The 12,495-nt window shown below is 44.2% G+C and overlaps 1 protein-coding gene across 5 annotated transcripts in view; it reads left to right on the forward strand.

Moving 5' to 3' along the window:
• Sesn (Sestrin) overlaps window positions 1-12,495 on the forward strand; it is a 149,421-nt gene that overhangs the window by 129,631 nt on the left and 7,295 nt on the right. For all 5 annotated transcript variants that reach the window (XM_070665737.1, XM_070665734.1, XM_070665736.1 and 2 more), the window contains 4 exons: window positions 6,196-6,366; window positions 11,208-11,390; window positions 11,486-11,723; window positions 11,871-12,136. In XM_070665737.1, the coding sequence (XP_070521838.1) occupies window positions 6,196-6,366; window positions 11,208-11,390; window positions 11,486-11,723; window positions 11,871-12,136 (858 nt within the window). The remainder of the gene's footprint in view (window positions 1-6,195; window positions 6,367-11,207; window positions 11,391-11,485; window positions 11,724-11,870; window positions 12,137-12,495) is intronic.

Consider the following 12,495-nt stretch of genomic DNA (forward strand, 5'->3'; position numbering starts at 1 on the left):
TCCGCGAAATGTATTAATATATTCATCGAGCGTCTTAGCTTCATCGGCTTTATATCGGAAGATTATAAGTCAAACAAAGTCTCCTCATTTATTCTATTTTATTATTTTTTTTTTTTTATTTTGTCTTTTTTTCCTCGGGGAAAAATATGTTTTTTATCCTTGATAATTTTCCGGCGTATACCAGCAGCTTTACGATTACACTTTTCTCGTTTAATGGCCCGTAATGGGTAAGCTCTTAGCGGCTTTTAGATATATCGACGGGCCAGTTTTATCTTGGACTCCGTATGCGATATAAATTCTTAATCTCCCGATGCAGTAAAAGAATAATTATTATTTAAGATGCTGTAAGAAGCTCACGTAATACCGCGTGCGGTTCACTCGTGCACGTTTATCATCTCGGAAAAATTATTTGCTCGAACCATCGCTTCCTGCAAAAAGAATCGCGTTCGTTGCCGTCGTTATAATTATTATGCGTTAAAATTTTTAATTGTTTCTTTTTTCTTTTTTTTTTTTTAATTCGCGACTTCGCACATATTTTTACGCCGTACGTTCTTAGTGCGTCGCATAGATAATTCACGCGACTTTGTTCTAGTAATTATTATCGCGGCTGATAATGGACAATAGCATTTAATGTATCATAACGGAAATAAATATTCGTACGCCGTGTATTGTCCTCCGTTTACGAGAGACGCGGCACGTCGAGTATAAAATATGAATATCGCAATAACGCGCAATATGAATGTGGAGGAAGTGGATGTACTATCTTATACAGGGTGTCCCAGATCAGTGGACGATGCCGAAAATGATAGGTAGATTTAATCGAATTAAAACGAAAAGTCCTGTACCATTTTAAAAAATTTTCAATAGTTTTCAAGAAAAAAATTAATTTATGTACGCGTAAGAGCGACGAGGAAGCGTGGGCTGAGTGAGCGCGACAGACGACGGTGCCATTTCTAGTCATTCGCCTGTCGCGCTCACTCACGCGCAGCTTTCTTGTCGCTCTTACGCTTATACATTTAATATATTTTAATTTTTTTCTCGAAAACTATTGAGAATTTTTCAAAATGGTAAAGGACTTTTCGTTTTAATTCGATTAAATCTACCTATCATTTACGGCATCGTCCACTGATCTGGAACACCCTGTATATCGCCATTTATTGCCCGCTTATTGAAGCGACCGTCAAAGCGATTTCAAATAAGAACCGAACGTATACTAACGCGAAGAGAGAGATGATTTTTGCTAGATTACCGAATACGTTTTTAAAAGTGGCTTTACAAATGTGCGTAATTTATCATTTATTCAAAAGCGATTTATGTGACCACAATATTCGAACATTTGAATCAATCATACGCTTTTTCCCTAAAAAAATTCGTCTTTTTTTGTACATGTCTGTTTTTCTTCCGTTCTTACGTTGGTCACGTACCGAGAAAAAAAATAAAAATAAAAAAACATGATCATGCGGTTCGCAAGACGAATAACGTTGCGCGTACTTGGCGAAGGAAAATCTCGACGTGACGCGAAATCTCGTATCTAAGAGCAAAGAGTGAGAGAAGGGTCGAGGGAGCCTCCCTGAAAGGAGCTCGCCACGAAGTCTCAACGATTCTTGGGCTGATCGCCAAGTGTCTTCGCCAAGAGAAAAAGGGTTCTCGGAAGGAGAAGTAAAGGCCTGCCGCGCTGGCTGCGCTTTTCGAAGGTCTCTCTCCTCTCTTTCTCGCGCCGGGCCGTGATACGTGGTTTGCCAAATTGCGCGTATGAGAGTCAATTGAGTAATATCTAACTACGTCTATGATGTAGTCGACTATTTTCGCGATGCGACTCTCGTCGGTGGCTTCTCTCGCCTCGATCACCCCGGCGCGCTTCGCCCGCACGATGAATCCTTACGAAATCTATTTTAGGTATTGATTTTTATACTTCACTTTCCGGTAAATACGCGGAAGGGAATCTTGCGTCAAATTGGATTTATGTAACGGGTACGTCACGTTCGTTTCTCCTGGAGAATTAAAAATAATATTGGCATCGATTGCAAGTCACCTCGGTCCACGGCGCTGAGATTGCGAGATGTGTAAGAATAATATTCGCGCAGCCTATGTGCATACAAATAACTTCATTAATAAAACTGTACTCGCCAGGCCGGGACAAAACAGCAATTCCGCGGAGTCCCTGGAAGTTAACGCGCGACGTGTATCTAACAGCTAATGTGCCGATAAAAATATGCTACGAAAATAGAGCGATGTTGAAAACAACTTAACGACTTGTCTCTCCCATCTCGCATCAGATCCAGCGTTTAACTGTTAATGACTATTGTCGATCGTCGATGAGGTGTATCGTGGACGGTTGCTCGCAGGTTTTCTTCTTTTTTTTTTTCTTTTTTTTCTACACTCGTTAACGTAACGCAGAATCAGAAAATTACCGGCTCGAGAACGAGTCATTAAGTGGATGTTTATGTAGCGAAATGACGAACGTTGGATAATCATCGGTATCTATTAATATTAATATTGTTTCGCGTGCGGTTCTTACAAGGATTGCGTAAAGAATGTTCATAAAGTAGTCGATAAAGTGTGATATGATCAGTTAAAATATGTCATCGGCTAAACGTTCGGTCTGGTGATTCACGAATTAATTAATTAGACCTACGAGTTTCTCTCGGAGATTTTTTCTCTCTCTCTCTCTCTCTCTCTCTCTCTTTTTTGAAGAGAAGGAGTCACATCTCGTCGCGCGCGATTTTTGTAAGCCGTCGTAAAGTAACGAGTAAATTTTCGTGAGTTGCTTGAACTATTCTCTTGATCTCCGGCTACGACGCCGGTTAACTGACATTGAGTAATTTGTTATTTCCGTCAAGCCGGCCTCTCTCGGTAACGAAAGCCGGCCGTCATTTAATAATAGATCGGTCGATTCGAGGATCAGCTCTATTAATGAGTTTTTTGGTTATTAAGAGCACTTTCATCTATCTATAATCGTGCCAACGTGTCGCCGCCTCCTCGATTTGGTCGCAGTGTCGATAGAAAATGGGCGGAAGCTCCCTCGCGGGGGATTGCTTCCGCAATCGTGTCGAAAATAAACTCAATTCCAGGTCTGAAAGATCTAAAAGAGAAACGATTCTCAAAAATAAACACGATACGTACCTACCATAAAATGAAATCTATATTTCGTTACCGACGTTTATCGTATTTTCTTTATACATATACCAGCAAAATTTGGCGTTTTAGCAATCGAGGAGGTCGCGCGAAAGTTTAAAAACATGTAGGACACTTATACTCGTCGTATAAATCGGATGATATAACTTTTGCGAGCGTTAACATTTATTTTCGTGGAGATCGAAATTAAACTCGCCGTTTCTTTCCCTTATTTATCGAGTTCTGATAAATTTATTTCACCGAGAAATCCCGCCGAATTCGATTACGGCGGTTTCAACCGGCTTGCTTTCAGGCCAGAAACCGGTATTCTACCATTGTAAGCCTCTTCCGCGCATAATGACCGTACAATAATGATAATCACCGGGCGCGCTCTCTTAAGCCGTCGATTAATCATTCCGCGGCGATGATTTTAGCCTCGGCGAGCGCACTTATCCGTTTCGTTTCGCTTGTTTACGCCGGGTATCTCCTGGTGAAATCGACCGGGCCGATTGTTCGAAGAAAGCGTATGTTAATACGTTCGCCGCGGCCGGCCGCGCGGTGTTTTTCAATTGTAACCCGATTAGAAATGATAACGACAAACCGACCGGGGAGCACGCGGCGCGCTCGGCGTTACGCGCGGGACGTTTCGTCCGTTTCGTCGCTCCGCTTATCGCGCGCGGTGCGGGATTTTCTTTTTCACCTCGCGAACAGTTATAACGGCCGATGTCCCACTTGCGTCCGGTTGAGCTGCGCCCGATGCGGGGACACAGGCCGGGGGGGAGGAGGCACTCCTCGGCGAAAGCCCCGGCGCCCAAGTGAAAAGTCTTTCGCGCGCTCCCACAGGTTACCGACCCATTACAAGGTCGACTACATCATTGTGGAACAAATTATGCTCGGCGCAGACCTCGTGTCATAACTACTTACTTTCAGCCCGCTCGCGCGGTAACACCGCAAGCCCGAACCGCAGTAATTTTAAACGACGCTTATTAGCGCTGGTATTTATTATCACTCGCGCGCACCGTAGGCGTTGGGCGAATAACGCCGCAATCACCGATGAGACAATTCCCCTTCGAATAACAAGCGTCGATAACGCCCCGGACAATGCGTCGATGAGTTAACACCGAGCGGGGCCGCGGTGTGAAAGTAACGTAACTTGCGAAATGAGCTCGTTATCGGCGAGAAGCGTTGAGAAACCGAGAGATTTTTCCTGAATAACACCAGCGTTTTCTGAGTTTCTCGGCAAAATATTTTGCGCACATAGATATGTACACGTTTAATCATTTCTGCGTAGACTTGTTCCTTTCTTTGGTCCAGCGGATTTTTATCGCGTACCCGTCGTTACGGGTTTGCTTGTAATTTTTCTTTTTTTCCTTTCTTTCTTTCTTTTTTTTTTTTTACCTTTTCACTTGCCAAGTCGTAAGAAAGCCGAATGAACGTTGCATGACGAGGTTCTAACACGCATGCGGACGCGTCGGAATGAAAAATTTAAACGTTCCCCGCGGCGGGGCGCGGGTACAAAGAATTCGTTGTTTAAGCTGACTAATAATCGGCTTCCCGAGAAGTCCACACTTCGAATTGCGAGCACGTGCACGCTAACGCGCGATATGTATGACAAACGACTGTTTACTCCACTGTTTACGCCGGTGCATTTGTCGAAACGATGCTAAATGCGATTGCGTCAGCGATCGATCGATCATCCGGGGCTCTTCCGATCGGCGGAAGTTCGGCTAATAAGTTCGACAGGCGTAATATTTATAATGTATGAGTTGATTTCAGTATCGCGAGCGCGAGCAAAAAAAAAAGAAAAAAATAGAACTGACGAACAGGAACTATAAATATTAACGAGCTCGTATCTAGTAAATTGCATTATGTGGTAAAACGTGACTCGAGTCACGTACAATCACGTTCGCTTATTTTCTAATGATGAATTATTCCACCGGCAAATGTTTGCGTATTCGAATTACGTTGGAAAATGGCAGGAAGAACAAAAAAAAAAGAAGCAAGACAAAAAATCCCGGAAGCAGGCGGGATTATCGTAATCGGCGATATCGGAGCCGTGAATTTTCAAACCTCGTGGCTAATGTTGTCCGAAGCACTTTTTTCCGCGATATCAATTACGCGTTTCTTGACAGCAGGTTTTTCCGCGTAAACGTGCGCGCAAATAATTCCGCGCCGATGTCGCCGTTTGTTCTCCACGATCGATTAAGGAGCAATCACACGCCGCAGAATGTAACACGGTCATTAAGCAGCGATACCCTGTGTAGCGTGTCCGGTGTACCGAGCTGTAATTTATGCCGATATCTATCTAGACGCTCATATCTCTCGCGAGACGTGTACACAAAGGCGTTGAGGTGATGTATTAATTCAGTCCTAGCCAAGACGAACCGTTCGGTGATGCAACGCAAACACCTGATTGCGTGGATCGCTTTCGGACGACCCGGAAACCCACTCCGCCGTATTTGCGCACGTGTCGTGAAACGCGATTATGTAATTAATATTGCGATTAGCGCACCCAACCGCACGCCCTTTGTGCGTATTAATATGATTAACGCTCTTCGCCGGTGGGGCGACGCGCCCCGCGAGGAAATGTATTTCACCGTGCTGTGCCGAAGCACCGATTTGCGACGCTTGTTGCGTGACACGTGGAGACGTGACTGTGTACTTTCTAACGCCCGAAAACCTCACCGGTGAGCCCCGCGGGACCCGTGCGTACAAATAACGGGCTAGGGTCGCGATCGGGCAGGCCAATTATTGCGTGGATACTAATGCGAGGACGGATCTCTCTTCCTACCTGACAGCCGTAAAAGGAATTCGAAATCGGAATACATTTCTGGGAGACGCGAGCAAATAGGGATCGTTCTACGAAGATTCTGAAATTCGTTCTGTTATGTGAAAGCAGTATTTTTTAAAATGAATTTTCGGTCCCTTTTCGGTTTTTCCCCATCCCCGTTTCAACTTCTGACGTGAAATATCACGACGACCCTTCCGGCTGGTTATATTTATCAATTTTACACCCTCTGATCTTTTATATTTTGCGTGAACGCTTTTTATTAACAAGAACGTATTTTTTAACTGTTACAGACGCATGTTCTGTTGATGGATGCCTTCCTACAGAACAACAGACTGGATCATGTTTCGAGAGTAATGTCTTCGCATCCAACGTATCTGGAACATTTTCTTCGGACTCAGCATTTCATCCTACGGGGCGATGGTCCACTTCCTTACGACTACAGGCATCTTATTGCCATTATGGTGAGCGCTCACTTTCTCTTATTTTCCATAAAAAAAAAAAAAAAAATCCTTTGGCCGTGTGCTAAAAAATTTTTTTTTTACACCTTGTATAATCAATTACTATGCCTTGTTAATTTTCTACGCATTCCTGCAACTTTTATTTCGCGCGTATATGCGTCTTCTTTTACGACGTTTAATAAACAAAACCGGCACGATGTTGTTGAATATAATAATTTATCATTCGCGTTGAGAATCGTCGCTCGTGAAACTAAGTCGGGATGATGATGCGACTTCGTCTTCAAGTTCCCTGATCACCCTCGACGAGCGGCGACGGGTCACCGAAGTCAAAGATTATCGCAATCGAGTAAATGCAGCCGCGCGTGTGTTTCGTAATGTCGCCGTACACGCTCTCGTGAAAAGAAATTAGTGAAGATACGAAAAATAACGTTGACTGTTCCCTTTACGATCTTTCTTCGGCGACCTACCCGCCTCGTTCGCCGCTTTAATTTCAGCTCTATTTTTTTATCAAAACACGCGGCTTATTGTTCATACAATCTTATCTCTCGCACATGCAAGAATGCGCACGTGTAAGATCATCCTGGGAGCGACACGCTTTCAATAACCGCGATCTCACGTTTTATTATATAAATTGAAACAAAAGAAATAATTTTATTTCTTACCAGGCTCTTTAATTTCTCGCGAATGGTTCAGTTCTAAATAATCTGGAGCTTGTTTACATCGCGAATATACGCACTCCGCAGGTTATAAATAACATTAGGAGAATGTCCAAGCTCTCTCGCGTAAAAGAATCGAACACGCTCGTATTTTTAAATAAACGAGTCGTTTATTATTCAATCAATGCTCAGAATGCAGATTCGTGCGCGAAAACAGGCTTGTCTAGATAGCACCGCGCAGGAAAGAAATTAAATTGACTTGACGGTTTATATTTTGTATTTCGGAAGGAATTCACAGCGCGCCCAATTACGAAGATATAAAGTAACATTATTTTGAAATCGCAAATCTTATCGACATTCCAAAAAAAAAAAGAACAAAAAAAAAACCCGTGAATAATTTATGGAGCTCCAAAATGTTTTCAGGAAATGTTAACGCCCTTTTCTCTACGATATCGCAAACCCGTTTGTTTTTCACTATCAGTTTTTAATTGATTATCGAGGCGAGCTTATTAAACGCATTTTGTGCGCCTTTTTTTTTTGTTTTTTTACAGCTTACATTTTTATTCCTTGCAAAATTAAAAAAAAAAAAAAAAAAACGGCTGCTTGTCGAGGTAACCTGTTCTGTGAGTTAAGATCTTACTTCTTCTCCGGGGGCTAACTCGGGTTAGCTAATGCATAGTTTGCGATTGAATGTATATTTCCGTAAATGTAAATACGAAGTATAAAACCAGCGAGAAACCACGGTGTTGTTAGATACGCGATATTAAGCGTGCGCGAGAGAGAGCAGGTATGCAGATTCAGAAAACTGGTTTACTCTGAATTGTCGAGTTAACGGCTGTTTGACGAGCACTCGCGGCCGCAGCCGACTTTGTTTATTGCAAAATCTCAGACTGCAGACTGTAAAACTGCTATCTCCACAGGATACAATATCGAGGTTACAGCTTCCGCCTTTAAATGATACGCAGTCGCGATCGGATGTAGTTGCGAGCCATTGCGAGCTTAATCTTACACTCAACTGATAATTTAAACAATCCCCGCATTACGGCAGATTTTCTTTATTACTTCCTCGAAACGCGAGTCGAGAAAATCCCGCCTCGCCCGAATACTCGATACCGCCGCGATGCCCGCGCGTGCTAAATTTATTCCGGTATACTTTAACCGCCGGCGCTTATCTACGTGCAATCGCGAAATTTGATCGTTGAGTAATCTCTGCTTGATAATTCGAGAATCGCGTCAGCGGGAGGCCGGCGTGGTAGACAAAATATTGTCGCAGCTTGCGCGATCGATCGAGAAATATTTTATCTCGAAGAGCGACGAAGTGCAGACAAGGACGAAGTAAATTGTTAGACGGTGTACACGAATGGGCGCGATAAAATGATAAGGTATCTGAAAAACAGCTTCCTTTACTGGTAAACATCGTGCTTGGCGTGCGCGGACTCGCTTCTTCGAGATGCAATCGTTTCGGATCGTTTCTCATCGACAAGTGATCCTAGAAATTGTGCATCTTCGTTGACGATATTAAGTGAAAAGTTGTTGGAAAAAAAGAAAAAAAAAAAAGACGCGTCAAGATTTCTGATTTGAAAGTAGAGATAATGAAACGCAACGTGATCCTTTATCTTTTATTATTGATTTATTCCAGGGCTATTTATGGTTAAACTTCATTAATCATAGCCTGAATAAGATATCGAACAGCTCGCATACGGAATAAATTAAAGGAAATATACGGGATTGTCTTCGAAGATAAATATCATTGCTGTCTCAAATTATATTACCTTACCTATTCACGTTTCTATCTAATGCCGATATAAAATTGTAGCTCTTATCAACGCTTCGCAGCGTCGATTATCATATTAATAATTTTAATGCCTGTCTATTTGCTCCGAGGATGATTGTACATAGCACAGAATATTACGAAGATCGAATTGCGTCGATATAAGAAATGCTCTGAAAACTTCACTTGCGATACTTCACTTGCGACTGGAGGGAGGAGGGAAATTAAATACTTTTTTTCAAAGCGTATAGATTTGTATTATTATACAGATAATATCGGAATAACGATATCGTGATATCGGGCTGTCTGAGATGTTATAAACTCGTGTTTTTTTTAGAGATTATCGTAACATATTTTTGTCACCGCGATAATGCATTACTTTCAATATTTTATCAACCTCTCAATAACTCACGTGATCGCGGAGAATAAACATCGGTTTCGTCCACTGGTCATCTTCGCAAAGCAAATAATTGAAATTTCTATAACTGATGAACTCATTTAATCGAGGCTGACTGATTACGCGGCAAGAGATGCCAACGTCTATTTTTTTTTCTTTTTCTGGTTTTTTTTTCTTTTTTTTATTTGTTTCTTCGACAACGATCAAATTGACAGACGCATGAAATTATTAATGAGAGCGACACGCCGTCGACGTTCGCGTTTGTCGGGAAGATTCTTGAAGGAGGTGAAAATGTATTTGCGAACTCCTCTCTTATCGTGACTCTCGGATCGATCGATTTACCATTCTCATGGCAAGCACATGTCTTGTTTGCGCACGTCATCGTTCTCGCGCTTTCCTTCTCTCCGTCATTTCTCTCCTTCATTCCGCTCTTTTTTTTTTTTTCTTTTTTTCCTTTTTTCCATTTGAGCCCGCTCTTTCACCCCTTTGCCGCGGTATTACCATGTCCTGTCACGATGATCGATCGACTCTGTCAGGATCGTGCTGCATCCACCGCCCACGTGAGATTCCCCGGTTGGCAAAATGACGAGTCGGGGGGTGCTAAATTGACGCGTTTTATGCCCGCGAGGCTTTGCAAAGTTAGTCACGCGGGAATAAATAGATCGCCACCGAGTTCACATCAGGTGATTTAGCCCTTAAATAATAGCGCTTACGTAAAGCCTATATTAAGTATTTCAAAAAGGTTCATTTTTACGAGAGTAACTGATCGCGCATTATCATTCTCTATTTCTTCACGCGGTACGTTACGACGTGCGACCATTAGACGTTTGAAAAGTGAAAATATCTCATTGTTGAGCTCGCAATGACGTATCTGTTAACGCGTTACACTTCTTTACGCGCGTTATTTTATTGGTGATATCGATGGCTTCGTTATTGGCCGCGCTGCGACCGATTTTCTGGCTAAAGCCCTCTCGCTGTTAATTAGAAAACCGATAACGCGAACATTTACGTGGGGAGATTTCACGGTGTTGTTGATTGCGGGGGACGCGGGACCAAGCGTTGCGCTTATATCCTTGGAACGGATGTTGCTGCTCGTCACGCGCTGGGAAATGATCGCGCACGTGATAACACGCGATATTGGCGGTCGCGACCTCGTGCAATTTTGCGCCCCGATGCATCATCGCGTCGCCGTCAATTCGCCCATCGCCGGTCGAAAATTTGTTATTGAAAAACGCATACGGCGGGCCCGTTCCCCACGAGATCGAGCCAATAACGGCTACAGGCTCGTCCTCGAAAAATTTTGTGGGACGGGTAAAAGTGGCGCGATATCGCGCGTGCACACACGCGCGGAAATACACATGCCATCGGCGGCAATAATACGCGCGACGACGCCATCCGGCACTCAATACGCGAATGGAAATTCCTCGCGGGGATAAAAATTTTCTCCCGGTCGTTTTTATCCGGTCTTATTTCCCCACGGGATAGCGTCTTATCGACGAGCATTATCCGCGGGCTAATTCCGCGGGTCGCGCATCCGCTTTATTGTGATGCACCGCCCCGAGGTGGGCGCAGTAATCGAGATTACCGGGCCCGTATTACCGTGGCTTAACCGCCATAAATTAGCTGATTTATTATGTACCACGGAGTGCCCAATGATCAGTCTGTAATTATATTACATCACGGCGCGGCATTAGGAGCATCTGCGAAACGCGCGCTTTGCCGCAGAAATAATTTCTATCGCGCGGGCCGGATCTCGTCCACTCCGGCCGTGTATTTAAACCGCGTTTTATCAATCAGCTAGCGCGAACGCCTAGAGTCATGATACTTTTTGGAAGATCGTCGGAGATTTTTGCGATCCCCCTCGACGATACGCCAACGATTTATTGGATGGTAATCTCGGCGCAGAGATTGCGGTGGAAACGCTTTTCGAGGGTGGCGCATTAAACGTCGCGCGCGCATGATACGAGAGAGATAAATCGAACGGGAACAGGTTTAGAGATCTATCTCGGTGTAATTTCAGGCTGCGGGCAGGCACCAATGTAGCTACCTTATAAACCTGCAGAAAGCGGAGTTCGTTATTCAGGGCGGTGACCCCTCCTGGCTCCAAGGCCTGAGATCGATGCCGGGGAAGCTGCAGGATCTCTACGAGATCAACAAGATCCTAGCTCACAGGCCGTGGCTGCTGAATAAGTCGCACATCGAGGTAAGTGGCGAAACTTGGGGACTCTCGCGTACATAAAATTGCGCGAATTGTCCCGAGGACGTTGGCGACGATATAACGCGAACACTTATTTCCAGAAATTGACTAAGGGCGACGATAATTGGTCCTTAGCGGAAGTCGTTCATGCGATAGTCCTATTAGCTCACTTCCACTCATTATCGTCATTCGTGTTTTCTTGCGGAATTAACGAGGAATTGGATAACGTAAGTGGCCATCATTACAAGGAGAACAAGGACAATAGTAGTAACATACCGCCTGCCAAAGATAAGCTGACGAGTAGCCCTAAAAAGATCCCCAATGGAGACGGGAAGACTGGTACGTCGTACTTGATACAAATAACAAGCTATTCGTGTAACATGACGATTAAATTATCGTCTGTTAATTTTTTTTTTTTTTTTCTCTCATGTTTAAACGATACATTAACGAGAACAAAGTGCACATAGAACTTGTCGCGATTTACAGAAAGTATACCGTCGCCGCCGTCGTCACCGAGCATAGTCGGCGAGCAGGAGGTCGGTGTGGAAACTCTGATGGAACGTATGAAACGTCTTTCGGAAAAGTCCGAGTCCAATCAGATCACGCAGGAAGAGCTCTCGAAAAGATTCGAGACCGTCGAGACGCAATCGGCCGAGCTGGCAGCGGCGCCACAAAGAAGCAGCTCGGTCCTCGACTCCGACATCGGTCTATACATCGAGGATCCCACTTTCATCTACCAGGATTTCGCCAAGGTGAGGCCTTTCCGTCACTGTGCTGTCGCGTTTGTAACGGTCGGACCGGCCAGGGTATCTGCCGCGGTGTACATTAATTCGGTTAACGTTACTCGCGACCCTCATGTTATTCAACAACGACAGAGCCACACGCGCGCCCGCTGTTTTTGTACATCCAGTTAAGTAGTGTGTAATGGATTAGAGCCGAAAGACCATATTCCAAGGTAGCGTGTGGCTCATCCATGAATATTTAAGCCGGCTGCCTGTGCTCCGCGCGTCGGCTTACGGCTTCGCTCGCGTAACTACTATGAATATTTACTGCGCGACGACATTGTGTACCGGCTGACTTAAGATAGGCTACGAAGGCGGGGCACCAACGC

This window comes from Cardiocondyla obscurior, linkage group LG14 (genome assembly GCF_019399895.1).
Source record: "Cardiocondyla obscurior isolate alpha-2009 linkage group LG14, Cobs3.1, whole genome shotgun sequence".
Taxonomy (NCBI): domain Eukaryota; kingdom Metazoa; phylum Arthropoda; class Insecta; order Hymenoptera; family Formicidae; genus Cardiocondyla; species Cardiocondyla obscurior.